We start from the raw sequence: 26,567 nt of genomic DNA on the forward strand, positions 1-26,567 counted from the left end.
CTCCAAACAATACGGACGCACGGGGTCAGTACCGCGAACACCAGTGGGATCAATCCTAGTCACGATCTTATTTGGTGCTGATCCTGTGCAGGATACCTAGCTCATGAAAGAGCAAGGCGGACGCTTCACGCGCCCGCCGCGCGTACCGTAAGCAACGCCTTGGCTGTAGGATAGATTGATTATAGGGACGTCCATGGCTTTGAATATTGGCCAACGCAATATCACACAGCAATCGATTTGCGCCCTCCCACCATCCACACTTCTTCCTACTCTTCAGAGCACTGCATCGGAGTCCCCTTGCACAGATTTGGATTGCGATACATCTGGATGCAAGTAGTACAACTCCTTTGATATAGGATCCTTCTGGCTCGTATCACTATTATCCTCACCACAGCACTGTCTAAGAAAGCAGGCTACAACACACTGGATTGGATTTCTTCATGAGACAATCCTTGCCGCAACGGTCCTTTGAAGTCGGCTACGTGACTAATGTGCAGCTCTCGCCATAGCGACGCCACGGGCGAATAGTCGGCGTTGCACAGAATCATTCAAAGCAGCAGGATGTTACCGCCACACATTGTATACCGAGTTGTCACATTTCGGTGCCACTACGCACGGCAATTTGCATTGAGCATCCGTCATGCCCTGTCATAGTGTCAGCAAGACAGAGCTCCCCCGCAAACCCACCCAAACTCGACTAAGTGACTGGTCTGCCGCTGATTGATCTGGAGAAATGCGAATCCTCATGAAGATTTTAGGTGCCGCATATTACACGTCAGCCAAAGCGAGTGAAGCTAAATCTCCAATTCCTCATCATCGTCAACCTCTTCGGACCTTTTTCTAAACTTGTTCCTGAAATCGCGAGTACTGCGATGCATCATCGCGCTTATCTTACGGAGCATTCTCATCGAGGACCACCAGGATCAAAGTGGCATTTGACTAGACGTGTCGCAAAATCGATGACGCTCGCTTATCCCTCCTCGAGTCACATTCCTGTTAAAGTCAGTGTCCCGGCTCGCGATACACTGCCTATCCGAGCCAAGACAGTATCAGGGCCGATCTAACAAACAGGCATGGCATTTATTTCGCCGTACGCCGTGCAACCGGCAGACAGTGAAAGTCGAAAAGTCTGTTATTTATTTATGCACCGGACCGATTTATAGGCACATTGGCATCAGAAAACCAAGGCAAGGATATGGTTGCTATACTCCTCTCAAAGTGCATGCTCAAGGCCGACAGGTATTTGACTATTGGTTAGAACCGCACTTTACCATTGGAGCACACCAGTCCTGGTACCAGTATCGGTACATTCTGTTGGATACCAAACGACTTTGACTGCCAGTGAACCGCAAGAATCCACTGTTTGATTCTGAAACGTTGCAAGAGTCAATACACGCCTGACTCGAGACTTGCAAGCAGATCCCCGCGCACACCGTCAAACCCTCAAAATTAGTTCTTCCCTTGCTTCATGGTAGGTTCGTTAAGCTTAACTTGAATATGTCAACGTGGGAGTATTTGCAGCTATCCTATCCGCGTAAATCGCTGCAAAATCACTTCGACGTGTCACATTTGCAGCCGACAACAACTCCAGAAAAACTGCCGGCGTCTGCTCGGGCAGTCAGTTTGTAAAGGCGACCCCCTGTTATACTGTTAGACAATCGATGCCCTGCAAGTTTATAATCACTACTGTGTACAAAATTCTGCGAAAGCCACAGCACATACTGCCGCGTGCTCGTTGGCGAAATGGCCCGAATCCGTGAACAAGATCTCATTGCATGAAGCATAGACAAGGCTACGGGGCAACGTGGCATCCTGAGCGATCGGCAGGGTGCAGATCTTCGGAATATTTTTCTCGATCTTACTAAGAACAAGAAAGGATCTCAATTCTTTCTCTCTCTCCTCCTCCTCCTCCTCCTCCTCCAGATCACGCAGGCTAGGATTGATCCCTAAGAAGAAGAACCGCGTCTTGGCCTGCCGGTAGATAAGAGTATTTCAGCCGGTTTTTTTTTTCGACGTGCCTGATGCGGTAGTCACCACCCGTCTATACTTTCAGCAATTATTCCGTATTCGTGTCATAATAACACTTTGCTTCCCCCCTCGCGACACAGTATGGGAGAAATAAAAGGCCGAATCCAAATTCAAGGGAGAAGATCTGACGTAGGGATCTCGATGGTTAGGAATATTCCGTGCTTGTCCAAAGTCCATTTTTATTATGTACTCTCTTTTTACCCCTGACTAGTGACTTAAAGAGCGAGAAGAGGAACGCGCCCACCGTTGGGACGCGAGCGGCGCGGGCCCAAAATTGCACGCGCCTTGGGCTGGTTGGTCCCAAAATCAGCATGTCCATTGGCCATGTCTTGTGCTGGCTGAATCCTACCGACTCTTCCCATCATCTTATTTGTGCTGGGTATGCTATATGCACGACGAAATAATGCCCGGGAACAATTACACGTGTGTGTGTGTGTGGGCAAGTTGGGGTGAAATGGGATCTTTTCTTCCGCCTCGTGGTCCCAATCGAGACAAAATTGAAAAAGACCCCTGTGCATAATTAAATCCTTCAAATGTTTGTTTCCCCCTGGCACCGTTTTCCCACTTGCAAACTAGATGAAAAGATACCCTTCCTTTCGCCTTGTCAAATCTTTTTTTTTTGCTCTCAGGAGTACAAGACCTTTTTTCTTTCTTTCCTGGTGGGTAAAATTAGAAAAAAGAGACGCACAGAGAAAGAGAGAATGAATTCATTGGTCACGGCCCTTCCGGTCAGACCTGTAACCGACGGGGGAAATTGGTGATCGGCAAACATTCGCCGCTACCACATTCCCTGACGTCGATCTCTTTTCTCTGGCTCCATGGCACCGGGAAGAAAAAGAAGGACAAGAGAGACCGCGCGCCATGTGGGGGGTGGCTCAAAGGGTATCCTCTCGAGGAGACCCTATTTTTCTTGTTTACTCCCCCCATTAAAAGGAAAGTTTCCGAAATGCAAGGACTTACTGTGTATGAAATATGAAAGTCAACTGTAACCAAAGTAAGCAAAGCAACATGTAATGTGGTTCGTGACAGAATCTCAAATATCGGAGTCCGCGATGGAATGGTGGTGGAGAACATGTTGAGGAAGTGTTCTCGTTTCGATACACGATTTCAAAAGATCCATCGGCTATTGGAAAGATTTTTCTAAAAGGCTCATCATATACTAGAAGCCTCGAGGCTCTTCAGAGTCGGATTTGGCCTCACAATCAGCTGCTGTCCCTGGTGTATTCTAATTCGGTTTCATTCCTATTCAAACTCTACCCAGAATAGCCTCATTGGCCACAAAAACAAAGGGTAATGGGGTCATTGTAGATACGTATTTCCAATACAAAGCATACCCAAGCCCATAAACTCCGAGCCTTTGGCAAAATACAAAAACTGCAGCTCTACCTAGCAAAACGGGAGCAGATATAGGCCACCGTCCCCGTAAACGCCACCCAATAACCCCTTGTGACCCTATATATATATACAATTGCTCCTTGCTTTGACCCATGGTGCGAGAAAAATAGCATTCCAATAAACACCCCTTCAGCATGGTATATATAACCTCACTCTCATCATTCCAACACGCCAATAATCCCAAGTTTTCACGGTCGGTCCGGACTTGCACTCCGGCTCCGGCTCTCGATGCTTTCCACCATTGCCAGAACGCGTGTCATGGCGCGTTCAGGGCGTTTTAGTTGTACAGCCTGTGCTGAAAGGATCGGCGCGTCGCTATGCTGCGAATCACGCGAGCGTTGCCGGATGCTAGGTGAGCTGAAGAAAGGATCCTCCAGGGACGAGAAGGAGTCGGGCCGCGCCTCCGCCTTTGAGGAGGGAAGGAGACCCTCCAGCTCCCGGGTCATTGTCCGCTCCAGAGGTACGTCAGAATCTGTACCCAGACCCGAGTCGACAGTGTCTCGATGTGTTGGTATATAAGTCGGAGGTCCAATCTCGGAGCCCAGAGCCGAATCTACATTGTCCCGCTGTTTTCCCTTGTCCAAAATCACATCCTCCTCTTCGACCTCTTCGCCATGAGGGGGCTGTCTCTCTGATATGTAGCTCGATTCAGCCATTTCTGTCGTCGTTCTCGGCTCATCCCTGAGCTCGTACCTCCTCTTCTCGTCCATCTCAACCCTCTCATCGGTGTCTGGGTCAATGACAACGACACTCTCGCCGCTCTCGATATCCGGCTCGCCATTGACTATGCGCAGGGGCTCTCTAGGCACCGTGAACATGACCTGAACGAGTCGCTTTTCGACAGCCTTTTCAATGTCCCATTCGTCATCTCCATCGCCCATGCCTCGTCTACCAAGTGGAAGGTCATCGTCGTTTCCTGCATCTCCAGCTTCCCATGCACCACGACCTCCTTTTCTTCTGAACAGTCCGCCAGCGGCGATGGTCCCGAGACCCCCGGACTGTGGGTCATAATCTGAGGCTCCAGCCATGCTGTCACGCATTGGAGTGTCAAGGTAACTTCCAGGAGATGCTGATGACGGCGTTGAGCCGCTGAAAACGCGCCGGAGACTGCCCAACCATCCTCGACTGAGTCGTGGCTTATTCTTGCTCGGACTTCCTGGAGCGTCGTCCTCGTCATATTCGTGTCTACCTAGGAGCAACGATGGTCCTTCAGCTTGCAAGGTCGGAATAGACTTGGCAGTGTGGTATGATGGTTGACTGCTATCAGAGCTGCTAGTTCCACTCCTCTCTTCTGCTGCTGCGGTTGCAGGACTAACGCCGAAACCGAGACGTAGATGTGAACGCTGAGAGCCAGATCGGGACACGCCACGGCTGGAATCGGATAAGTTGCTGTTTGTGCGCGCATCCTCGTCCCCGTTGTATCCCGAGCGCACCGACATGATTGACTTGACCGTGTTTCGTCGCACTGGCGATGTTCTACCTGCGCCACCAGCACTGTGTGTCGTCATTCGTCCTGTTAATAGTGCATCCGCTGCGTCCACGTCCGACATCCAGTCCTGCACATCAGGATCCGTTTGCGGTCGGCTTTCATTCCCTGGACTTTGTGATACGTGACTTGCTTGAGGAAAGGAAAGAGGTCTGTCCGCTACGGGTGTCAAGAATGGGTCTGAGTGCACGCTGTCCCTGGCTGTGTCCCTAGCAGGGGTGATAGGCTCTTCCACAGTTTGTGTTTCCTCGTCAGCTTCGTATATGGGATGTATCCCACCAGATCGCGTCGGACGATGACCCATAGGGGAGTCATAGCCACTGACTGGAGCCGGCATGTAGTGCCCCCGCGAAGTTCTAGGGGGCACTGGCTTGCGCAACATCGGCGCTGGAGTGTAGGAGAAACCAGCTGCATCTATGCTTCCGCGACCACCTTGTAGGCTTTGGTAACCTAGTGACCTGCCGCCAGTCATGTATGGATCATGGCCACCGAGGTACCAGCTTGTGTCTTGACCATCGTGCTCCATCATGGGTTCATCCTGAAGGTAGTGGTTGGTATCCTGGGCTAACGATCGAATGATATCCTCCCGGGAAGAATACTTGCGAACATGTCGCCAACGGAAGAGAAAATATGCCAGGATCGCGAGTATAATGGCACCGAAGCCCAAGCCTAGACCAAGACCTAGACCTAATTGCCTTGCAGCGTCTTCGTCATCGTCATCGGACGTATCATCCCCTGCACTGGCTGCATATGTCGGGTTCGTATAATCTTCTGACCAAGACATACTCGTAAGATTCAAAAAGGAAGGCTGGGTCGTCGACGTTTGCCTTTTGGAGTTGCTCCCGGAGGATGATATTTGGTAGCCTCCATAGACCATCATGACGTTTCCTGGCAGCAGTGCTGCACCATGGCCGTAGATTCCCGAACCAGATGGCTGGTCCTCGGGGATTGTCCATTGCCAATCTCCATTTCCTCCGTACCCAAGGCCGAGGTCGAGAATAGCCAATTGTGGTGATGCAGCTGTCTGGGTATTCCCGACCCACCCGCCCAGGATTACTAGGGCGCTTCCATCTTCGTTCAGCACGGCGGTATGACCAGATCGTGGGTCCATAGTCGTTGAAGTGCTTTTAATGGCCAGTTCTGTGGAGCCTGATGAATTTGCCGTGCCTATACTCACATAACCCCAGCTTTCTTCCGGCAAGCTCCAGATAGCTGCGGTACTGATGTTGACAAAAGCAGACTCCGTGTGGCCGCCCAGAACAACATAGTTGGCTTGCTGCGTCACGGTGCCGGATCTGTTCGATATCGACGGAGACAGTCCGGTAAAGGTGAATCCTGCTTCGGCTATTGGTGCACCTTTGTTTGTCAAGGAGTGCACTGCATAATCGGCAGTATTCGAGTCCGAGGGCGAGAGGCGCAGCATTTGATTAGAGTATGTTGCCTCGCTTTGTGCGAGTGTCTCATCAGTGACATTGCCAGGGCACATGCCACCATAGATATAAACGTCCATGGGGCCCATGACGGGCTCCAGCGTTGTTGAGAAACTTAGCCCTGCGCCGAGATAACCAGGACCGGAGTTACTTGATCCCAGTGCGCTCTGTGTCCAGTTGCCCTTTGAACCGTCCAGTGGTGGGTCCATTGTCCACACACCGGCATCGCTGGACGAGGAGCAATTGCCGGCATATACAATGAGTGTTCCATTATTTGCTATGCTGGGAGTAAAAGAGGCATTGCCGCTGGCGAGGAATGGCAGCTCGGAGGATAATATATCGAATGTCAGATCCGATGACTTGATGGTGCTTGAGATGTTGAGAGCCAACAGTGAGACGGAATCATCTGTGGGCGAAAAGATATAGGCGACGTCGCAGCTGACATTTTGCTGAAGAGGGACGCTGTTGGTGTTTGGCAGTAGAATAGTTGTCGGGACGTATGGGAGACTTTGCGCGAGGCCGACCTGTGTCAAGGACCACAGTGCAACCAGTCCGAACAAGAGTTGTTTTGCAGCGGGTAGCGATGAAGAGGTCGACCGCGAGAGGCGGCGAGCGACAGGCGATGCCATCCCGAGGGAGAGGAGCATTTGGTGTTTAGCCCGCCAGCATGATCCGACTCGTATGCACTGCAGCGCGCGCGCAGTGTTGACGTGAAAGGTTGAGACGACGACAGCGACGACGAAGACAATGGCCACGAATAACAGGACAAGAAGAAAACCTTGTAAGAAGCAAACAAGGAATCAGTTAGGCCGCAACAATACCATTAATTCGTCTGCATTAGAGCCGCAGGTTAATCGATCGAATCAATGTTTGGCGGGGCGAACGGTTGAGTTGGCGGATGTCAATATGGGGCTTGCTCTTAGCAACGTTGAGCGCACGGGGCAAAGGATGGACAATGAACACGATGATAGATGGGCTATAGCCGATCGATCGTCTGACTGACTGGGTAGCAATAAGAAAATGGTAAAAAAAGAGACTGGGCCCCGTCCGATCTGGTGGATCTACTCGGAACACACGGTCGCAAATTGTGGTCGACAAAAGCAGATGGCTGGAAGCTGTTTGATAACGAAAATGTCTGCGCTATTCTCGAGGTTGCATTCGACAAACAAGAAAGCAGAACTGACAGGCAAGTCGACAAGACCTAAAAGATCAGCAAGAACTTTTACCAAGAGGAAGCAAACCAAGGCAGAGAGACAGACAGACAGATTTACCATATCATGTGTGCACAAACTTGGGAGGTCGGGGAGACAAGAACAGGTGGGGTGGGGAGTGTTGTCACGGCAACTGGCTGCTCGGTAAGATCCGAGTAGGACTGGAAATAGGCAAACAGGGGTCCCAACCACCTAACTGTGAGCATGTCTAGCACGTCTGCAGCCAATAAAATTCCCCGAACGCGTAAGTCCAACGACCCTGGAATCCTTGGCAGGTCGCTTACACAAGTTCCAAGGCAATAACTATATGAGCCCCAGCAAGGTGGGCAGTTCAGTGTTGGAAGCCTCACTTATGATAAAGCGGGCCACCGACGATGGATATTTATTCGCACAATTGCAAAAATACATACAATGCACAGAAGGTACCTTGTTAGGCAATTCGTTATCTTTATCTTTGGATATGGGACGAAATTCCAGTCGCACTTGTTGGCATCAAAGACTTCTCGGCAACGTACTCCAACCTAGACGTACCCAAGTCTTAGCTATCTCTGCGACAAAATAACAAATCCCGGCTTCATGTTTCAATATCATACCCTCTCCCTCCTCACAAGCACAACAAACATGAACAACTCCGATCAGCACCTAGATAATACCAGATGCTCTAGCTTGTTGGAGCGGTAGTCTTTGTAGCAGCAGTGTTCTTTCTAATTTCCCCTTGAAGAGTTTCAATGGTATCTCTCAGAACCTCGTTGTCACGGGACGACTTCTTGAGCGACTTCAACAAGGCTATCAGTGCCTGCTCCTTAGGATGGCCGTCAATGTCGCGTGGAACCACAAAAGCCCCCCCAGTGGTTCCGGGTAAGCCCGAGTAGCGATTCGACAACAGGTCATCATACAAGGTCTGGGCCGCCTGCCGTTGAGTCTCTCTATCCTCCGCCAACTTCTGTGAGTCGGCAAGCTGCTTCTTAAGACTCTCAAGCTCCGCGGCGACTTTGGTCTGGTCGTCAGTCGTTGCGGTAGTCAATGAGCTGTTCTTTTGCATCTCTTCAGAGACCTTTTCTTGCTGGATCTTGAGATCATTCTTCAGTTTTTCGTTCTCATCCCTCACAGCCTTGCAATCATCCTTGTCTTTGGCCGCCAAATCGGCCATCTTGGCCAGGTAGGTGTCATGAAGAGCGCTTGCTGAAGGGATAATTTTGGGCTCCTGCGGTGCAACAAGCCCTACTACAGTCGGTCGATCTTCCATCATGCGCGTGTATTTCACATGAGGGCGGTCGGCAAATCCAGGCAGAACAAAGATGGGGCCGCGGTCACTGGCACTGCCTCTAATGCGATAGTAACGTGTGACGAGGTCCGTGGACACAAGACCGCGCTCGGCCTCCGTGGCAGTATCCCATATTCCGTCTCCAACTATGCCAACTGCGCGGTTGGCCACCATTGTGTGGTCCTCGGCCTGCTGAATCTTGTCCAAAATTTGGTGAACCCATTCCTGTACATCGTCTCCAGCATTTGCAAGAACCCAGCGGTCTTGAGGGAAAACAATCTCTCTTCCAGAACGTCCATCTGGACCCTCGTGGCTGAGGTGCTGCGACGGAATGAACGCTTCTCCCTTGAGTGCATCGAGGCAATTGCTGTAGTTGATCTCAAGGTTGTGCATACGGTTTGTGAGCGCCTGGGTAAAGGTAAGCCACTGGCCAATCAGGGTATTCTTGGCCATATCAAGCTGCTCAGCCTCGACTTCATGCTCAGTGGGAAGAATTGAAAGCAGTCCACCGGTTGCAGAGAACTCATGGTCGAGAATCTCCAGGCAGTCATTGGCATGTCTCAAAAGGTTCCAGTGCCGCGCAAACGGTCTGGTCTTGCGCTCAGCCTGATAGGCAGTTTCCTTGGCTGCATCCTCAGCCTTGACGGACTTTTGTGTTGCTGGTACATCCAGAGGGCAGTGGAATTCGACACCCTTGATGTCGCTGTTGGCCCTGGCCTGATTGGACAGACTGTTCAATGGACGGTGGTGTGCTGGGTCATCGGAGGAATAGGCCTCTTCCAGGTTGTTGAGCCAATCAAAGGCTTCGTGCTGGGTGAATTCCCTTGCACCTGATGCACCCGAGTTGACATTGTCGATCTCCCCAGGCCCAGAGGATGGAGCAATGGTGGAAATGAGGTGAGCAAGCGACTGCGCATGCCTCTTGAGTGCCTCGAGCGTAGGCGGACGCCCAGGAGTTGAGAGGTAGCCACAGTTGACATGAGCAAACATTTCATAGTGGCCATGCTTGTTCTCCTCCAAGTAAGACGCCCAGTAGGGGATTGCCCAGTCGGTGGCCTCGACATAGCCAAGCTTCGTCTTGTACGGATCGACTACCTTGCTTTGGTCATTCGTTGCCATTTCGACGGGTGTTTCTCGTTATCACTTCGCACACGATCGATGAGCTAAAGGATTGGAGGTTTTCTGCTTCGTTGGAGGAAGTGGCGGAAAATTTTTGAAAGATGGCGAGCATCTTTGTGTGTTCTCTGGAGCGGAACAAGGGATAAAGACGTCTCTCCCTGTGACAGGAATGCAATAGCTGATTCTCATCCATTCCATCTTCACTTTTGGAAGGGAGACACGTCCCGCAACAAAGAACCAGAGCATGCATACTTCATCTTTGTTGGAATGAGATTCTAGCCGCGTTCGTACAAAGCACCATGTGCATATTGACCCAAATCTCAGCCCATGTTTCCTTTCTGAGGTCCCAAGTCTGTTGACTGTGATGCTGAGCGTCTTTTTTCTTTGCAGCGGACATCAACTGATGCCATCATTATCCCACTTCATTGAATCAAGATCGCCGTCCTGTTTAAACACACAGCTGGGCACTGAGCCTAGCAAGCTGAAGTGATGCCCACACAATGAGTCCTGCACCAACTGAGTCATGTCGAGCGGGCCATTTTTGTAGCATGGCGCCGGATACGTCAATTGGAAGCGCTGTGGCATTCCAGACACACATGCTGTTTTGTCTCTTGTCTCAGCCCACTGTCCTAGCCAAAAGAAGACCAACGATTTCCATGCCTCAAAATTGGAATTGATTGAGCAAATCCTGTCATCTTGCCCTTGTGATCTCGAGCAAGCAAACGCGCTGTCTTCACGCAGCGTATCTCCCTCTCGGCTGTGTGCAGTTTGTGCGACGCGACATGCCGGCAGCTAAGAAATCGGAGGCCTTTCAACGGTGACGCCGAAGGTCTTGATAGGTGTGTACGGAATACTATATAGATTATTCCGCGCGGCGCACGATAAGGGGGGTGCGGACATGGACCCAGGAAAACGCCAGTCCCCGCATGTGAGAATGAGGGAGAGTCCTAGAAATGATGTTCTAGACCTTGACGGAGGCCTGTCAAGCCGCGATCCCAGGTCTTTGGTGACCAGTAGTGGTTCGATTTCATCAATCTCAAGTCTATCCGGCTGTATCATACAACACCAGCTGATATGCAAGCCATAAAGCACACCCTCTTTGAATTTTGGAATATTTTGGTGATTTCTTGACTTGAATTTCAACGAGACGGCCTGCAGTTTAATGCGCTTGGCTTCAATGAGCTCCCATCAATGGATGGTGGTGGTAGTACTACAAGTGGGCCGTCACTGTATGCACAGTGGACGCGCGGTAGTTGTTGCCCGTTTTTTACCTTTAATTAGTCGGCATGTGCCTTGGTTGGTCTGTGGTTTGCTGCATTGGCGCAGCTACACATTGATTGAGTTTCACAGTTTCAGAAAAACGTGTCACCCGCCCTGGCGAAATGCCGTACCACATGAATCGAGAGCTTCCTCTCCATCGAACTCGGGGAGCTTTGAAGAGCACAAACAACGATGAGCGCATGACAAGATTGAAGACATCGGATTCTGGACAACAACAACAACATCATTGATGACCGATGCATTTCTTTTACAATAGTACGGAATGCCATTGAGCTGTTTCCCCAATGATGGCAATGACTTTGCTGCTCATTACGTGGATATCCGTCTTGTCTTATCCTAAATGGGTGTTGGCACAGAAACACCATCAAAAGGAGATCGCCAGCTAAAGTGACACCATCGAATTTCCTCCCAATGAGACAAGCCAAAGCACAGCTATGTGGTCTATGGCCCGATGGACTGGGGTAGATCCAATCACGGGAGCCTGTGAAGCCGAATACCCTGCAAAGCCGAATTACCCAGCTTGGTGCAGACAGGCCAGCAAAATAGACTTTAAAGATCGGTTAACTTGTGTGATGGAGCGCGACGACCATCTGCTAAAGATCATTGAGAAGACTTCTGTCGGTCTGGCTCAGTAGTGTGAAAAAAGCAAGATATTCTGTAGGTAGATCCAACGTTAGATAAGGGACTGATGTCACTGGTCTGTGTGGCCCAGAGAGTTGCAGCTCACTGCTGCAACTAGTATGAGGTAGACGACTATATCATAGGTGACATGCGATCATCTGGGAAGAATCCACTTGCCCAGCCATTCATTCTGACGGATCTCTCACTTGCCCTACCAATTGAAGCTGTTGCGCGCATCATATCCTCGCGCCATCTCATGGCGACGACCTCACTTATACTACACCGAATTGAACGAAACAATTAAATACGTACTTTGAAAACTGCGCCGTCCATCTGCGTTTACGATCTATTTGATCAAACGGGCGATCAATAGTGGTCCTGGCAATATTACATAGTGGACGGGCCCTGATCCACATCCCTGCTTAGCTCATTCTAGAACGGTGAAGCTCCCAATCAACCAGCAGTTTCTGCTCGCCAACAAGGACCATTCAAGCCATTTTGAGCTGGAGCAGGGCGCTAGAAGTGGGTGACCTGCCCTTCCGATCTTGATCCTGGGGGAGGGAGAGCAACCAGGAGGGACAACTGCATAATCAGTCTGTCCAGGGGAGGGAGACGCTGCAAATCGGCGTCATAGGCTCTTGGTCGTTCTTCTTCATCGAGCATCCTGTTTATGATCCTTGATCTTGGGTCTCAGCCGCTCGGCAATCAGAGAGGCCTGGACAATTGGGGGCGCAGACCGTCTGTTTCCATTTCCCCCCAAGCTTTTTTTCATCACAAGGTTTAACTGCAGCACTTTTTTTTTTTCCCTCCCCTCTATCCCCCATCCCCTTACTCTGGGTCAAACAGACGAAAAGTATAATATCGACGCCGTTGCCCGTTACCGCACCAGAGGCAGCCCACCTGTGCTTTTGCTTGCCCACTTGCCGGAGCACTCAGCTTGATTGTGCCTGTGCTGTGATACTTTCTGCAGGTAAAGGGTACATTGACCATTTCAAGGGGGGTGGAAAAGGAAAGCAAAGCACAGTGCATCAGTGGCACGACGTGGCGCGCCTATCCCATTGCAGTCGTACCTCCACGCGCCATCGTCCAGCTCATTTAAATAATTCCTCTTTGCAACCCACCCAACGCAGATTTCTCGGCGCAAAAAGTTGTTGTTCAGCGACCTCCACATTCCTGGTCGGGCACGCGGCTCTCAAAAGTCAAGCTTTGGAGGTCCCTAAGTTGGATTCATAAGTTTGCCGTTAGCCCTGCAGAAGCCATTCAGCAAACTTCTCCCTATATCACGTTTCCTTACATCACCACCCACGCCGGTGTGTTTTACTAGTCAGGGCCGAGGAGGGCAACTCAGGTCTCTAGAAACGCAAACATGTCAAACGTGGGGTCATCTCGTGATACGACGCCAGTCTCGTTGTCAAGTAAGCAATATGATGTCCAATTCCAACAATGCTTGGTCGTTCATATAAATCATTATACATGTCCTTGCTTACAAAATATTAGGTTTGATTTCGACTCTGGTGCCGACTGCGGTTCTAGCTGCCGTTTACCTGGTCATCTTCTTGATTTTGCGTCGAAGCAACCGACGTTGGTATGCGCCGCGTACTTATATAGGAAGCTTGCGTGAAAGGTATGTCCGCTTTTGCCCTATGAAGCACCACGGATAAATGAAGTAGGCACGAGGAACTGACATGAATATTACTATGAAGTGAGCGAACTCCTCACCTCAGCTCGGGCTGGTTCAATTGGATAGGCGAATTTTGGAAAATACCGGATCGATATGCTCTGCAACACCAGTCCCTCGATTCTTACCTTTTCTTGCGCTTCCTGCGCATCATCACGGTCATTGCCTTCTTCGGCTGCTGCTTTCTCTGGCCTATCCTCTTCCCGGTCAACGCAACCGGCGGCGGCGGCCAGTCAGAGCTGGACATCCTGTCATACTCGAACGTCTCGTCTGACCAGAAGAATCGCTTCTATGCTCACGCCTTCTGTGCCTGGGTGTACTATGGCTTCGTCATGTACATGATCTTGAGAGAATCTATTTTCTACATCAACCTGCGCCAGGCATTCCTGCTGTCGCCTTACTACGCCAATCGTATCTCCTCCCGAACCGTACTCTTCACCTCTGTTCCCGAGGCCTATCTGGACGAAGCGATCTTGCGCAAGGTTTTTGGAGATGCTGTCAAGCACATCTGGATCACTGGCGACACGGAAGAAGTTGATGAACTTGTTAAGGAACGCAACAAGATTGCCATGAAGCTCGAGAAGGCTGAAGTCAAGTTGATCAAGACGGCAAATGGTGAACGCCTCAAGGCTATCAAGAAGGGTGGATCCCACGAGAGTGCTGAGACAGCCGCTGCTGATGCAGAGTCAGGCAGCCTGGCGGCTCGATGGATTCCTGCAAAGAAGCGACCCTCTCACCGTCTGGGCTTCCTGGGTCTGGTTGGCAAAAAGGTTGACACCATCAACTGGTGCCGAACTGAGCTGGAGAGACTCATCCCTGAGGTGGACCGCGCTCAGAAGACTTTCAAGTCCGGCACTTACAAGAAGATACCTGGTGTTTTCATTGAATTCCACCTCCAGTCTCAGGCCGAAGATGCCAACCAAGTGCTCGCTCACCACCAAGCCCTGCAAATGTCGCCCAAGTACATTGGCATCACGCCCGGTGAGGTCGTCTGGAAGGCCTTGAAGGTGTCCTGGTGGCAGCGTGTCGTTCGTCGTTTTGCAGTCCTGGGCTTCATCTCTGCACTCATCATCTTCTGGGCCATTCCTGTTGCCATTGTTGGTGTCATCTCCAACATAAACTACTTGATGGAAAAGTTTACCTGGCTCCATTGGCTCAATGCAATCCCAGAACAAATCATGGGCGTTATCACCGGTTTGTTGCCATCCGTGGCGCTCTCGATTCTCATGTCTTTGGTACCGGTTATTATGAGATGTAAGTTGTTGACTCGTCTATGGAAAGTAATTTAAGATGACTGACTTGATGATACAGTGTGTGCTAAGCTTTCGGGCGAGCCCTCGCTGTCCCGCGTCGAGCTCTTTACACAGAATGCATACTTTGCCTTCCAGGTTATCCAGGTCTTCCTGATCACGACAATGACCTCTGCGGCTTCTGCTGTTGGTGTCAAGATTGTCGAGGATCCCTCGAAAGTCACCAGCCTGCTCTCTGAGAACCTGCCCAAGGCCTCCAATTTCTACATCAACTATTTCCTGGTCCAAGGTCTCACCATCGGCACGTCAGTCATGACTCAGGTTGTGGGTTTCTTCATCTTCACTCTCCTCTACAAGTTCTTGACCGGAACTCCCCGTGCAATGTTTGTGAAGTGGGCCAACCTCAGTGCCATCTCATGGGGAAGTGTCTTGCCTGTCTACACCAACATTGCCGTCATCAGTGAGTTATTCTTTCTTGTAGCGAGCTTGAACTATCAGCTAACCATGACAGTGATCACTTATGCGGCGATTGCTCCTTTGGTTCTGGGCTTCGCCACTATCAGTCTTGGACTATTCTACTTGGCTTGGCGCTACAACGTCCTGTTTGTCACAGATACCAGGATTGACACACGTGGATTGATCTACCCCCGCGCCCTCAAGCAACTCTTTGTTGGAGTCTACATTGCAGAGATTTGCATGATCGGTTTATTCGCTGCTTCCGTCGTCATCGGTCCAATGGTCATCATGATCATCTTCCTCATCTTCACAGTTCTTTTCCACATAACCATCAACAGTGCCCTCAACCCACTTTTGTACAATTTGCCGCGTACGCTCGAAGTTGAGGAGAAGTCTTTCCGAATGGAGCTTGGTGCTGTCAACAGTGATCTTAAGAACGGCAATGGCACAACTGAAAAGGGTACCCCTGTGGCGGCTGAGAAGAAACCTAGTATCGTGAACAAGTTCTTGAAGCCTTGGGTTCACCAGGACTTTGCCACGATGAGGAAGCTTGTTCCCGAGGACCGAGTCGATTACGACAATCTCTACACGGATGAGGTCGAGCTGGACGCATACTACCCTCCCTCCGTGGTCAGCCCTACTCCACTGTTGTGGATTCCTGAAGACCCTGCTGGCATTTCCAAGCAGGAGGTTCGGGACACTAGCCGGGTCATCCCCATCACAGACGAAGGCTGTACTCTCAATGACAAGAACAAGTTGGAATGGGATTCCGAGGGTGCTCGACCTCCATTGTGGGAGGAAAAGGTCTATTACTAAAGTAGTTGTGAAACTCAAAGTCACAACAATAATTGGGGAGAAGCGCTGCGCTGTTATGCGTAGGCGAATGCCATTCAAGACTTGATGAAAAGTTCTTAAAGTACAACTTATGAAATGACGCTGTTTGGAAACAGCAATGGTTGGAGTAGATTGATTGGACATTGATACCCGGAGGCAAGGGGCGGTTAGCTTAATATTGTAATCCTATACTACCGACATAGCCTGAACACGTACGACTTCTACGATGGAAAATAAACCTGCTATATATACTAGTGTGTATGTAAACATGTCCAGTAGTTAATCGTAACTAAAGAGCACCATATATCACTAGAGAAATATGGACAGCGATTCTCGCGGTGGATAATTAACACTATATTCAGCTCTTCCCCTCCGTTCAATCAATATCAATCAAGTATATTGCAGCGTTTGGTGTATTATGGAGAAGCCACGTTGTCAATCAGTCATTTACATGCATCGTCGTCTTGGTCGCCTCTTTGGATGCATCTTCAAATGCTTCAATCCTAGTCTTTCCGAGGATATAAAAAACGATGATCAGTGGATTGGCGAACAACAAGCAGGTGATCGATGAGTGATTCAGCCAATTGAGACAGACGAAAAGGTGGCGCAACTTCTGCAACCAAGCCCAGGGCGCTGCGCGTCTCCTTTGCCTTTCGAGTTTCGCCTAGCAGCTGGAGGCCTTGGTGCAGTTGGGGATTACGGAGTAGAGCCTGGGGGGGTCACATAATGGCGCTAGCGAGGACGTCATGGGACTGTTTAGCGGGCTCTGATTCGCTCCGCAAGCTACGATGCCATCACCTTCGCTAAAGTGTTATCGGTGAACGCTAGCACCGCCTCGCCTCCAGCAAGTAAACGATTGACGATACATACCTGCTTGCAGCTCTGCTCTGCTCATTCCTGTGCGACCACTACAACTTCTCTTGTTTGTTGAATCATTATCATCATCAAAATTGCTCGTTCAGAGTCCTTGCACCTCTGGGCAAAGAGAAAGTACCAAGGTGAGCGAATTACGTGTGAACCTTGCTTGGGCGGAAGCCTGAAGTGTCAGTGACCCTGGTTTCAACTTCCCCATACACATGCACAGCTCCAGCCCATAGCTTCAACAGGTTCCTGCCTACAGATTCCAGTTGGCACTGATTGAAAGGCTCGACTGTGAGATCAAGTCTCGAGGCTTCTGGACAAACACAAGCCGAAATTATTGTAGCACCCTGAATTTCTTCTTCTTTGATCAATCGGCATCGATACATACACACCTCTCACTGGGATCTTCAAATATCATTCTTTTCTGGCGCCGCATTCGCATCAGTAGTAGTAACCTTGTACCCAGCTCAATCACTGATCCACGCAAAGACCAGACCAACCACCCCCATCGATAACCGCCACCGACCACAACAAACACAAACCGTTCAACGACAAACTTGCGTCGGACTGATTCCGCCTTTTGTCATTTACAGCTCGGGACCAAACACCACAAACCAGAAACACTCATCATGCGGTTCAACGTTGCTTGCGCCGCTGCCATCGTCGGCGTCGCCTCGGCCCTGCCTGGCTGGTTCGATAACACCCAGGACATCGTGACGCTAGACGATGACAAGAAGGTCCCTGGCAAGAACCCTCTGACCTACTGTGCTGCGAGCCACCCGGACGATATCGTCAAGATCACGAGCGTTGATCTGCTGCCCAACCCTCCAGAGGCGTATGTTACTTCCTACCTTTGTTTTCTTCTCTGTCGCTGCCACTCCCTCTCCCTCTCAGCAACACGATGCCAGACCCATGTAGGGTGGAGATAGGCGCGGGGTGAAGCGAAGGATGGCCCTCCCATCAGTTGAGAGCGTTCATACTAATACACAATTACAGTGGTGCCGAGTTGAAGATTCGTGCTGCCGGTACCGTCTTTGAGGATATCGAGGAGGGCGCATACATCAACCTTGTCGTCAAGTACGGCCTTATCCGTCTGATCAACACCAAGGCCGACCTCTGCGAGCAGACTGAGAAGGCAGATCTCAAGTGCCCCATCAAGAAGGGTATCCTCAGCGTTGAAAAGGCAGTCGATATCCCCAAGGAGGTTCCCCCAGGAAAGTACACGGTTCACGCCGAGGTTATCAACTACGACGACAAGCCCATCGCTTGCCTCGAGGCTCAAGTCACTTTCGGTGGCTCCAAGAAGGATATTGAGCTGGAGCTGTAGGTGAAGTCAAGATTCATGAGTGTTTGAACCCATCTGGTGGTCACAAACTAGACGAGAATGTCATGGGGATGCTGAGCTGATTACCAGCCGTGTTGTACTTCCTTGTCTTGATTGTTTTACTGTTGCATTTTTCCCGAGTCATTAATGTGCTGTAATGCATGGAAGGTGGCACGCCTTGGAATAGCATGAGCCTTGCGTCATAATACAATTATTCCTCAAAACGTGTTTTTAAGAGTCCAGCATCAATCATCTCAAGTAAACCTCATGGTATCTTTATGCTTTGTGTACAGGTGATCATGTCTGTGACCGGGGTTGTATTGACCCAATCATGCCAGTATATATCGTGTCTACTCTCCGAACAAACGTCTGACTCTCCGCAGCACACTGTCCTTCTCTGGGTCATAGGGATGCTCTTTGCTTGGGATTTCGAGGACTGTAGGAAAGGCGGCCGTGTAAGTATCGATGCGGTGCCTGATCTTGTCCGCAATCTACACCTATGTTAGCGCCACGGGTCACGACCGTCTTGTCCATCTACGGCATCTCGTTACGCACGTGCTGGTTGATCAGGACTATGCCAATATCCTTGCGCTCTTTTGTGAAGGAGTCAAAGGCAGCCTCGATAGCCGAGGTCTCGGTCTTGTTGTCAACGACAAGGAAGTTCTTCTGCGAGTCGGGCGGGTTCGTCACATGCTATTTCATATATGTGAGCCTTTTGTTTATCCAACGAAGAAAAATTCGACTTGGGATCGGACATACACCTATGCCAGCTAGCAGCAGTCCCGTCACCGAGTCCTATCGAGCAGTAGTTAGAGGATGGGCTTGCAACGTGCGGCAACGCTCATGGAGCATTCGTTACCTCGTCACCGATAACGGCTAGGAACTGCCTGTCCTTGTAGTCTGCTTGCGAAGCCATGGCGAGGGGGATGGCCCGTTCAAGAGCAGTCGGGAGGACTTTGAACGAGCGGTTCCGAAGACGAGATGGACTATGCGGCCTGTCGTCGTGGTGGGATGTGGTGTGGGTAGGCAGGTCGTTGATGTAGTGGTGTTTGAACAGGTAGGTATGTACCTAATGCTAGCGATTGGCAGCGAGCTTGGGGACTGGGAAACGTCACTGCACAGGCGACTCTAGGGACATCTGGAATCCCAACCAACCTGCGCGGGCTTGACCTCTGGGCAGCTGGGGCTTGTCGCACAGAGCTCTGACCGCCTGCCCAAGGTAAAAAAGCACAGTGGCTTCCCCCACCTATTTCAGCACCATCATAAGAGAAACCCCACTGTCCCCTTGGGCTTTTGGGGAGGTAAGCTGGGCGAGTCTCGGTGCCTCATTGGCCGCAAGAGCTCTTGGAGCTAGGTACCTTACTGCCTGCCCCAAGCTCGCTGCTGATAGCAACCGCAACCAGACAATTTTTACTAGAGAATAAACAATCGAGGTCTCCACGTTGCCGGAAGCAGCGAACCAAGAGGACAACCATCACATATTTTGTCGGTCACCCTTCCAGTCACACCCTTTGCGACTCAGTTGCGCAAGGGCAAGCGCAGGTCGAGGTAGAGGTTCACATCTTCCTGGTCTTTCCAAAAACACACAGCCCGTATCAGAAAAAGATCAGACATCATTCACTTGATTGCTTGATCTAGGCACCTTTGTTCGGTTCTCGAACCCCCGGTCCCCTGTTTTCGCAACCAAACGACATCGCCAACCCATTTGGAACATCTGCGCAGCCGTAAACCGGGCAACCTCGCAGCGATGCCGCGAATCGTGCGACGCAAGCCGCTTGCCGAGCGCCTTCAGGCTTGGCTCAATCCCATGGACTTCCTGTTGTGGCTTTCCGAGGAGATTGAGACGCGCGACTGGAACTCGAGGAGCGTCGGGCTACAAATTGGCATCGCCATGAATCTCATCTTCGGGATTGCTCGCGCTAATTCTGTGAGGAAGACAACTGTGGACGATGTATTCGGCGACGACAACGACTCGGGGTTCTTTACTTTTCTTGTGAGTATTTCTGCCTTTCCTGCCGATATGCCTGGCGAAGACTTTGGTATTGATACCCGTCAACTAGGTCAGTACTTTTGTCTGGATTCTTGCTGGCCTTTCTACCTTGAACGCCATCTATACAATGAACCGAACACGAAAGTATAGATTTTTCGAGGCCGATGTCGAAAAGAAGTACGAAGGCTCCTCGTCGGTGCAACGCGTAAGGGTTCAGTCCTCGCCCGCAGCCTCTTCGCCCTTGCGTTTCTTTTCGGATCTCGTGAGCTCCGAAAGCGCCGAGACGAGGGCGCATCCAGACCGTACAAGAGACGTTTGGGAACTTCCTGTGTGGGACCCACTGCCTGTGTCGTTATCCATCTTGTGCTGGTTCGGTCCTGGGCACATATTGGTCTCCCTGATGTTCCTACCTGTCACTCAATCCGATTGGCCGAGCATCGTGGCTTTCAAATGGCTTGTACTCCAGGCCATCATCTCGATCCAAATGTACTTGCTTCAATCAAAGTTCTCCCAACAGAACAAGGACACCTCTGTTATCCAGAAGGAGGTCATGCACGAGTATGATACCAAATTTGTTCACCCGCTCTTGTATCCCATGGTCAGGGATGCTTCGACACAAATTTCTCAAGATGATGATGGCAACGACCAAGAGTACGTAGCTGTTGGAACCCCTACCACGGTCCTACGTCGTGGCTTCAGGCCAAACCCAAACCCGAATTACGCGCAACATATCGACCCAGACGGTTCAGCACTATTCCGACCCAACGCGAGAAGTACAGGCAGTCCAGGACTATTTACTCCTCCGGTTGCCAGACATGCAGATGCCATGGCATCAGGGAGCGTGGCTCGCCCGTCGGCCTTGAGGCAAAGCACTTCTGGGTTCTCCAATTCAGTTTCTCGCACGGGTTCACCCATGGTGAACATGTCGACGAATATGACACAGACGCAAAATCAATCTCAGGGTACTGGGGGATACCTAGGAGTGTATTCTCATCCTAGCTCACCGTTGAAGAAGGCGCCAAGTCTAGGTGACTTGCAACACCGGACGCCACGTAACAACAATGAGATGGCACGACTGGAGCAATACCGCGCTTTGCAGGGCAGGGACAGTAGTCCTCTTAAGAGCGCCAGGAAAAGCACAGGTAACCTCCCGCCATCCTTTCAGACCGGCTTAAAGGGCGGCCGAGATCAGCCCAAGGAAAGATATCCTTCCATGTGGCGGTGAATTGTTCAAAAGTCGAGCAAATGAATTGGTGTCGGAATCATTGCTGGTCTTTACTGAGCTGTAACATGTACAACAAGTCGTTCCTGATGGCATTTTCCGGCGTTTGGGAGTACTCTGGGCTGTGCTATACCTACCACAAAGGGAGATTGATATTCTCCAGTATCTGAATACAAATTTTATTGCCTTACCAGACTTCTCCAAGTTCCCATCACGCCCATCAAATTCTTTATACTGCAAATGCTCACCAAACATTTCGTGATTCACGTCGAAATCGTACACAAGCTCTCAAGTTATAACGTCAACAACATTTCAGCAACAGATAAGATGGAGTATGACAAGTTCCACCTAGGTCGAGGGGCCCTCTGCTATCAACAGCTTTTGTTGTCATGATTCATGCCTTCCGAGCCCATTGTGAGTGGCGTCAAATATGCATATGGGATGTTGCTTTTCTCACTTTCCCGCACCTCCACCACAACCCACACGGGTGGATGTGGCTTTGCGGCAGGAACGACTGGCTTTGAATTGATTCACCCCTAAGGTTATTTATACAGCACATTGTCGTCGCCCAGGAGCATCCCGCGTCATGAGACATGGCGCCCGAGGCGCCTTCCAGCCGCAGGGCAAAGCTAAAATGATGAAGCGTGTTTCATTGCAACGCAGCTCTGAGACCTCGTCAGTCCCAAAGATCTTGGAGGTGTCGCAGGCACTTTAATAATTATTATGTTAGCCCGGTAAACTCCAGCTCAATTTCGTCCTTCACCCGGCAAACCCGTTCGTTTTTTTCAATTATTTCTTCTCTTCTCCGTCGGTATTTAGTGGTCAACATGACTCGGAAAGGATCTGGTTCACTCGTTGGGCTCTTTTCCCGGCTTCTGCCCAGCAATCGCCCTGAGCAGGGCAATACCCATCGGGATGAAGACGACAGTGGAGAATCTGCCTACATTGATCTCGGCATCAAACCCGAGGAGCTCACGCAATGGAACATTGCTGAAGATCTGTCTCCCCACCGACGTGCTGAGCTTTTGATGCAAGGTCATCGCCGGACTGGCAGCCTCAGACTCAAGAAGCTCAGGGGAGACAGGAACAGGCCTGAAAAGCCAGAGCAGAAGGTCGAGAGTATGACTGCTGCTCAGGTACAAGCCCTCCTGGATTCAAAAGAGAGGACGCGAAAGCAGCGCCGCCAACTCAAAGCCAGCGGCGACTTCCTGCCCGTAGCCGGATACGACCCCCAGACTGGGGATTGGAACGCCTTAACGCCCACCGACACGCTCAGCTCAGACACCACGTCGCCATCGGCCGACGAAAAATTGAACGAGTTGGCACAAAACGTCAAGAATGCCAAGAAGGCGTACAGCAGGGCCAAGGACAGGGAGTCAGCGGAGCGAGAGAAGATGAAGTTGGAAAAAGCCCAAGCGAAGCTGGCCAAGATTGAGAGGAGGAAGAACGAGCTCAAGCTGGACGACGGGACGGTCAAGTGGACTCGCCACGGCAGGCATTGGTCTTCTGCCATGGAACCAACTCTGAGTCCTATCGCTCAGTCGTTGATTAGTAGTAAGTGGACAGTCTGCCACAGAAAATAGACTGCCCATTTACTCACGAGTGAACTGCTATAGGTACAGACGAGACGGCTGAGGAACCTAGCTTCTATGGACGTGCAAGAAGCCTCCGGATTTCTAGAAAAGGTAGCCCACTGAAGATGGAAGACACGACAAAGGAGGGCGGCAGGAGTTACTCGGAAGATACGACTATTCATACACCAGCAGAACGGGAAGCTAACCATGTCACGTTCGCCAGTCCGGTAGTGACATCTCCAGATGACGGATTTAAACATCAACATGAGGTAAACCGTGATAGCAAGAATCCTTTTTTATGGGTAGGCTGGCGGCGGTCCCAAGTATTGGAACGTCTGACCGCCACCCGTCACACGATGGATCTATCAAACATGGAAGGAATGGAGCAGGCGAGATCACAGTCGCTCAGCACTCTGAGCGACCTGAGACACTTCATCGATCTCAAGATACCAGATTGTCACCTGGACATCATTCCTCGGGAAGAAGGGGACACCATGACCAAGATTCCACCAGATGGCGAGATACTGGAGATGTATCCACCTCCGGACACCCCAGAGACGATGGGATCAATCGAGTCCTCGGGCCAAAGCAGCACAACATCTGCATACCTATCAGATCTGAGCAAAAGCCTGGCGACCTCTACCCGCAGCACAAGCGGAGCTACAGCGACCTCATCCCTGTCGAAGTCGAAAGAGCACATGAAGCAGCCCTCCGACCTCCCAAGGTTGGGCCCAAGCCAGTGGGATACCGAGTTGACCGAGAGCTTGGGGACAGAGCAAGTGATGATGAAACTGGGCAGTCATATGGGAGTATCAGAAAGCACAGAAAGGTCGTCAGAGGAGGATACAATAGTCCCTCAGACGACGGCCCCGTCACAAATACGCCAGATCGAAGCGGGTCTCGAAGACATAGGAGAAACAGGAGAGAAAATAGAGACCGGCCCCCTGATGAGACACGTAAAGTATGTCTCCATACCCACCATCACCACTACTGGTTGCGATCACAGTCTTGTGAGTCGACTGACGGCGCAAAGCCCACACGATTGTCCCGAGGAACAGACGGAGGGAGCCAGCGCCGCTCAGCAGGTTATGACGTCGATGCATGCCCACGGACGAAGTTGCATGGCGCAGGCCGCCGTACAAGACCAGATGGCGGCGACCTTCCCTCAAGCTACACCATCGAGAGGCTTGCAGAGTCTCGAGCAGCATCTCGAGACTCCAAAGATCGGTATAGCGTCAAGCCGAGACAAGACGCCACGCAAGTCCTATCTCCGAGAGTGCTCACCAAAGATAACCCGGGGGTGTCACAGCCCCAAAGGGGCCCAGAAAGCCGGTCCGTACCAATCGTCGAACGGCAACCTGCAGGAGGCCGCGGTCCAGGCCGCAGCACGCACAGCAATGTGGAAGTCCCGGGCCGGAGCGACAGGGGGGCAGTCACCGCCAGCATCAGCTCAAACTCGAAGCCCACATGCCAGCCTGCTCATACCATCGTTCAAGACTCTATGGGTTCAGACGGGCGTATCGAAAAAGACACCGCCACCACAACAACAACAACACCCACTGACAAGATCCGCAAGCGCCGTCAGCGCAGACATCGACGCTCATTCCAAGTCTTTGCACCCAAATAGCAATAATGGTAAGACGGACGCGATCACCATGCCTTATAAATTATGTCTAGCGATCATGGATAATCTATTGGCGGCGGGCTTTGCATGGTGGAACTTTTCTCGCCCAGCATTTGAGCAGCAGAGCGGTCTATGGAGAAGGAGACACAAGCAAGTGAGCACATTTGGCGACTTGGTGGTCTTCTTGTCTGCAGGGCTATTCTGTGCTACTGGCGCAGTAATGGTCTGGTATGGCCTGAGATTGTTAATGTGGCTCCTTGTATGATGATGTATTGATATTTTTTTTGGGGGATTCGGTTCACCATTTCCTTATTTCCACTCTCCGGTAACGGCGCACTTGGGAGGACCGGTTCCTGGGAGACCGTATTGAAGCCGGGGCCTCACCGGAGTGGGTTCCGTCGGCTGAACCGGGTCCCCACATAAAGATAGGGTCGGAGGGCAACCGGCAGGGGGACTGGAGACAATCATCTTTTCCGCTCCTTCTCTCTTTCGTTTCTCTTGTGGTCTGCTGCGTGTCGCATGGTCGTAATGGTGGATGCATTGTTTTTCGCTTGGTTTAATTAAATGAAACATGTTTTTTGTGGTGTCTCGTCTACTAACCACCACAGAGTTGTGAACATTCCGGCAGGAGCAGCAGCACCCTGACGTCATGTCCGATATAGGAGCATAAAATAGAGTACAACCAGCAATTTCAAGTGCTCACCATTGTCTTTCTTCGCTTGTAAGAGAGACATGCTCGCCGTCCACCCCCAGAGAAGAAGAAGATAAAAAGGAATCATGTGCATTCTCGAGGATCGCCAATAGTGCAAGACGACTTGAGTAGCCAAAATCATTCATTTCACCATGTTGAATAGCAGTCCGTGTCATGGTATGCAGGTTATATAGTCAGTCGTGGTCTCCACGCGCGTGTACATGTCATGAGAGGCATAGTCGGCGACAGGAAGGCAAGGCTACTATTTCATGTCCCATACCAAGCTTTATTACTAGTACTTAGTTGCAGACTGTCAAGTACAAGAGAGTACATTGCGCCGCGTGGGAAATCCGAGAGATGAAGAGAGGCAAAAATCATCAAGTGAAATTGTCAATGTGTGGGCTGGACTGCTTCTCTCTCTTCTTTTTTTTTTTTTTTTTTTTTTTCATTTTCGGCCCCGCAACTATCCACAAGTAGCCGCTCCGCTGAAAGGAGGGAAAGACACTGGACGGGTTTGCTGAATGTGAGTACGTAGTAGATCCGCATGAAAAATTCCATCATCAGTCATCAAGACAATTGGGGAAAAGAAAAAAGGGGGTGTGGTAGGAAGGAGATGAAGAGAGAAACCTGTAAGAGGAAGACTCTCGTTATAGCGCTCTGGTGGTGAAAGAGCAAGATCGGTTTCCCTTCCCCTAGATGTCTCAGGTCTTGGGAAACTGGGGAGGGGAGAGCTATTCGGAAGCGATCTTCCTGCCTTATCATGATTGAGACCAGTTAATCCTGGGGAAATAAGTAGTAGTATGCAAAATCAATCAACCTGCAGGTTGGCAACGTTCCTTCGGGAACTTTTTGCCCCCGAGTTACCACAAGTATACGAATGTATCCCTAGCCAGTCCATGTACTATCGCCATCAAGAGCGTCGGCATGGGCCTGATACGTAGTAGATGCCAGAAAGGAAACACAAAAACATGCACATGTGTCTCTTGGGGCTTACAATTGCAAGGCCTCCTACTAGTCGCCATCTGCCGATACGGAGCTGGTTGGTGGGGTCTTTTCCCCATGCCCTGAAATCTGCCTATTGATCCTCCCCCTCGAGCCCCTCCAATGCCCACCACCCCTGTCTGTCCTGCAAGCAAGACGATCTGGGATTGTCTTGGCTTTGGGCGCTGATTGCGGCTCTCCCCAAAAGTATTTCCCGCTCTGAGATCTCACTCACACACACACATAC

At 50.8% G+C, this 26,567-nt stretch overlaps 7 protein-coding genes across 7 annotated transcripts; 4 read left to right on the forward strand and 3 right to left on the reverse strand.

Annotated features, from left to right (window-relative positions):
• Positions 1–3,611: 3,611 nt before the first annotated feature.
• On the reverse strand, positions 3,612–6,986 carry PFICI_04645 (uncharacterized protein; the record flags this gene model as incomplete). Its single annotated transcript, XM_007833226.1, has 1 exon — positions 3,612–6,986. The coding sequence occupies one exon, from the start codon at positions 6,984–6,986 to the stop codon at positions 3,612–3,614; it is 3,375 nt and encodes a 1,124-aa protein (XP_007831417.1).
• Positions 6,987–8,211: 1,225 nt separating this feature from the next.
• PFICI_04646 (uncharacterized protein) lies at positions 8,212–9,933 on the reverse strand (the record flags this gene model as incomplete). Its single annotated transcript, XM_007833227.1, has 1 exon — positions 8,212–9,933. The coding sequence occupies one exon, from the start codon at positions 9,931–9,933 to the stop codon at positions 8,212–8,214; it is 1,722 nt and encodes a 573-aa protein (XP_007831418.1).
• A 3,268-nt stretch (positions 9,934–13,201) lies between these two features.
• Positions 13,202–16,035, forward strand: PFICI_04647 (uncharacterized protein; the record flags this gene model as incomplete). The annotated part of the gene is made up of 5 exons (XM_007833228.1): positions 13,202–13,250; positions 13,333–13,459; positions 13,539–14,767; positions 14,825–15,223; positions 15,275–16,035. The coding sequence occupies 5 exons, from the start codon at positions 13,202–13,204 to the stop codon at positions 16,033–16,035; spliced, it is 2,565 nt and encodes an 854-aa protein (XP_007831419.1).
• A 1,508-nt stretch (positions 16,036–17,543) lies between these two features.
• On the forward strand, positions 17,544–18,241 carry PFICI_04648 (Phosphatidylglycerol/phosphatidylinositol transfer protein; the record flags this gene model as incomplete). The annotated part of the gene is made up of 2 exons (XM_007833229.1): positions 17,544–17,749; positions 17,911–18,241. 2 exons carry the CDS (start codon positions 17,544–17,546, stop codon positions 18,239–18,241), a joined length of 537 nt encoding a protein of 178 aa, XP_007831420.1.
• A 347-nt stretch (positions 18,242–18,588) lies between these two features.
• On the reverse strand, positions 18,589–19,154 carry PFICI_04649 (V-type proton ATPase subunit F; the record flags this gene model as incomplete). The annotated part of the gene is made up of 4 exons (XM_007833230.1): positions 18,589–18,729; positions 18,794–18,931; positions 18,998–19,033; positions 19,098–19,154. 4 exons carry the CDS (start codon positions 19,152–19,154, stop codon positions 18,589–18,591), a joined length of 372 nt encoding a protein of 123 aa, XP_007831421.1.
• Positions 19,155–19,985: 831 nt separating this feature from the next.
• PFICI_04650 (uncharacterized protein) lies at positions 19,986–21,453 on the forward strand (the record flags this gene model as incomplete). Its single annotated transcript, XM_007833231.1, has 2 exons — positions 19,986–20,231; positions 20,299–21,453. 2 exons carry the CDS (start codon positions 19,986–19,988, stop codon positions 21,451–21,453), a joined length of 1,401 nt encoding a protein of 466 aa, XP_007831422.1.
• An 824-nt stretch (positions 21,454–22,277) lies between these two features.
• PFICI_04651 (uncharacterized protein) lies at positions 22,278–24,913 on the forward strand (the record flags this gene model as incomplete). The annotated part of the gene is made up of 3 exons (XM_007833232.1): positions 22,278–23,004; positions 23,067–24,659; positions 24,702–24,913. The coding sequence occupies 3 exons, from the start codon at positions 22,278–22,280 to the stop codon at positions 24,911–24,913; spliced, it is 2,532 nt and encodes an 843-aa protein (XP_007831423.1).
• Positions 24,914–26,567: the final 1,654 nt, after the last annotated feature.

Source organism: Pestalotiopsis fici (genome assembly GCF_000516985.1).
Source record: "Pestalotiopsis fici W106-1 unplaced genomic scaffold PFICI_Scf_3, whole genome shotgun sequence".
Lineage (NCBI taxonomy): Eukaryota > Fungi > Ascomycota > Sordariomycetes > Amphisphaeriales > Sporocadaceae > Pestalotiopsis > Pestalotiopsis fici.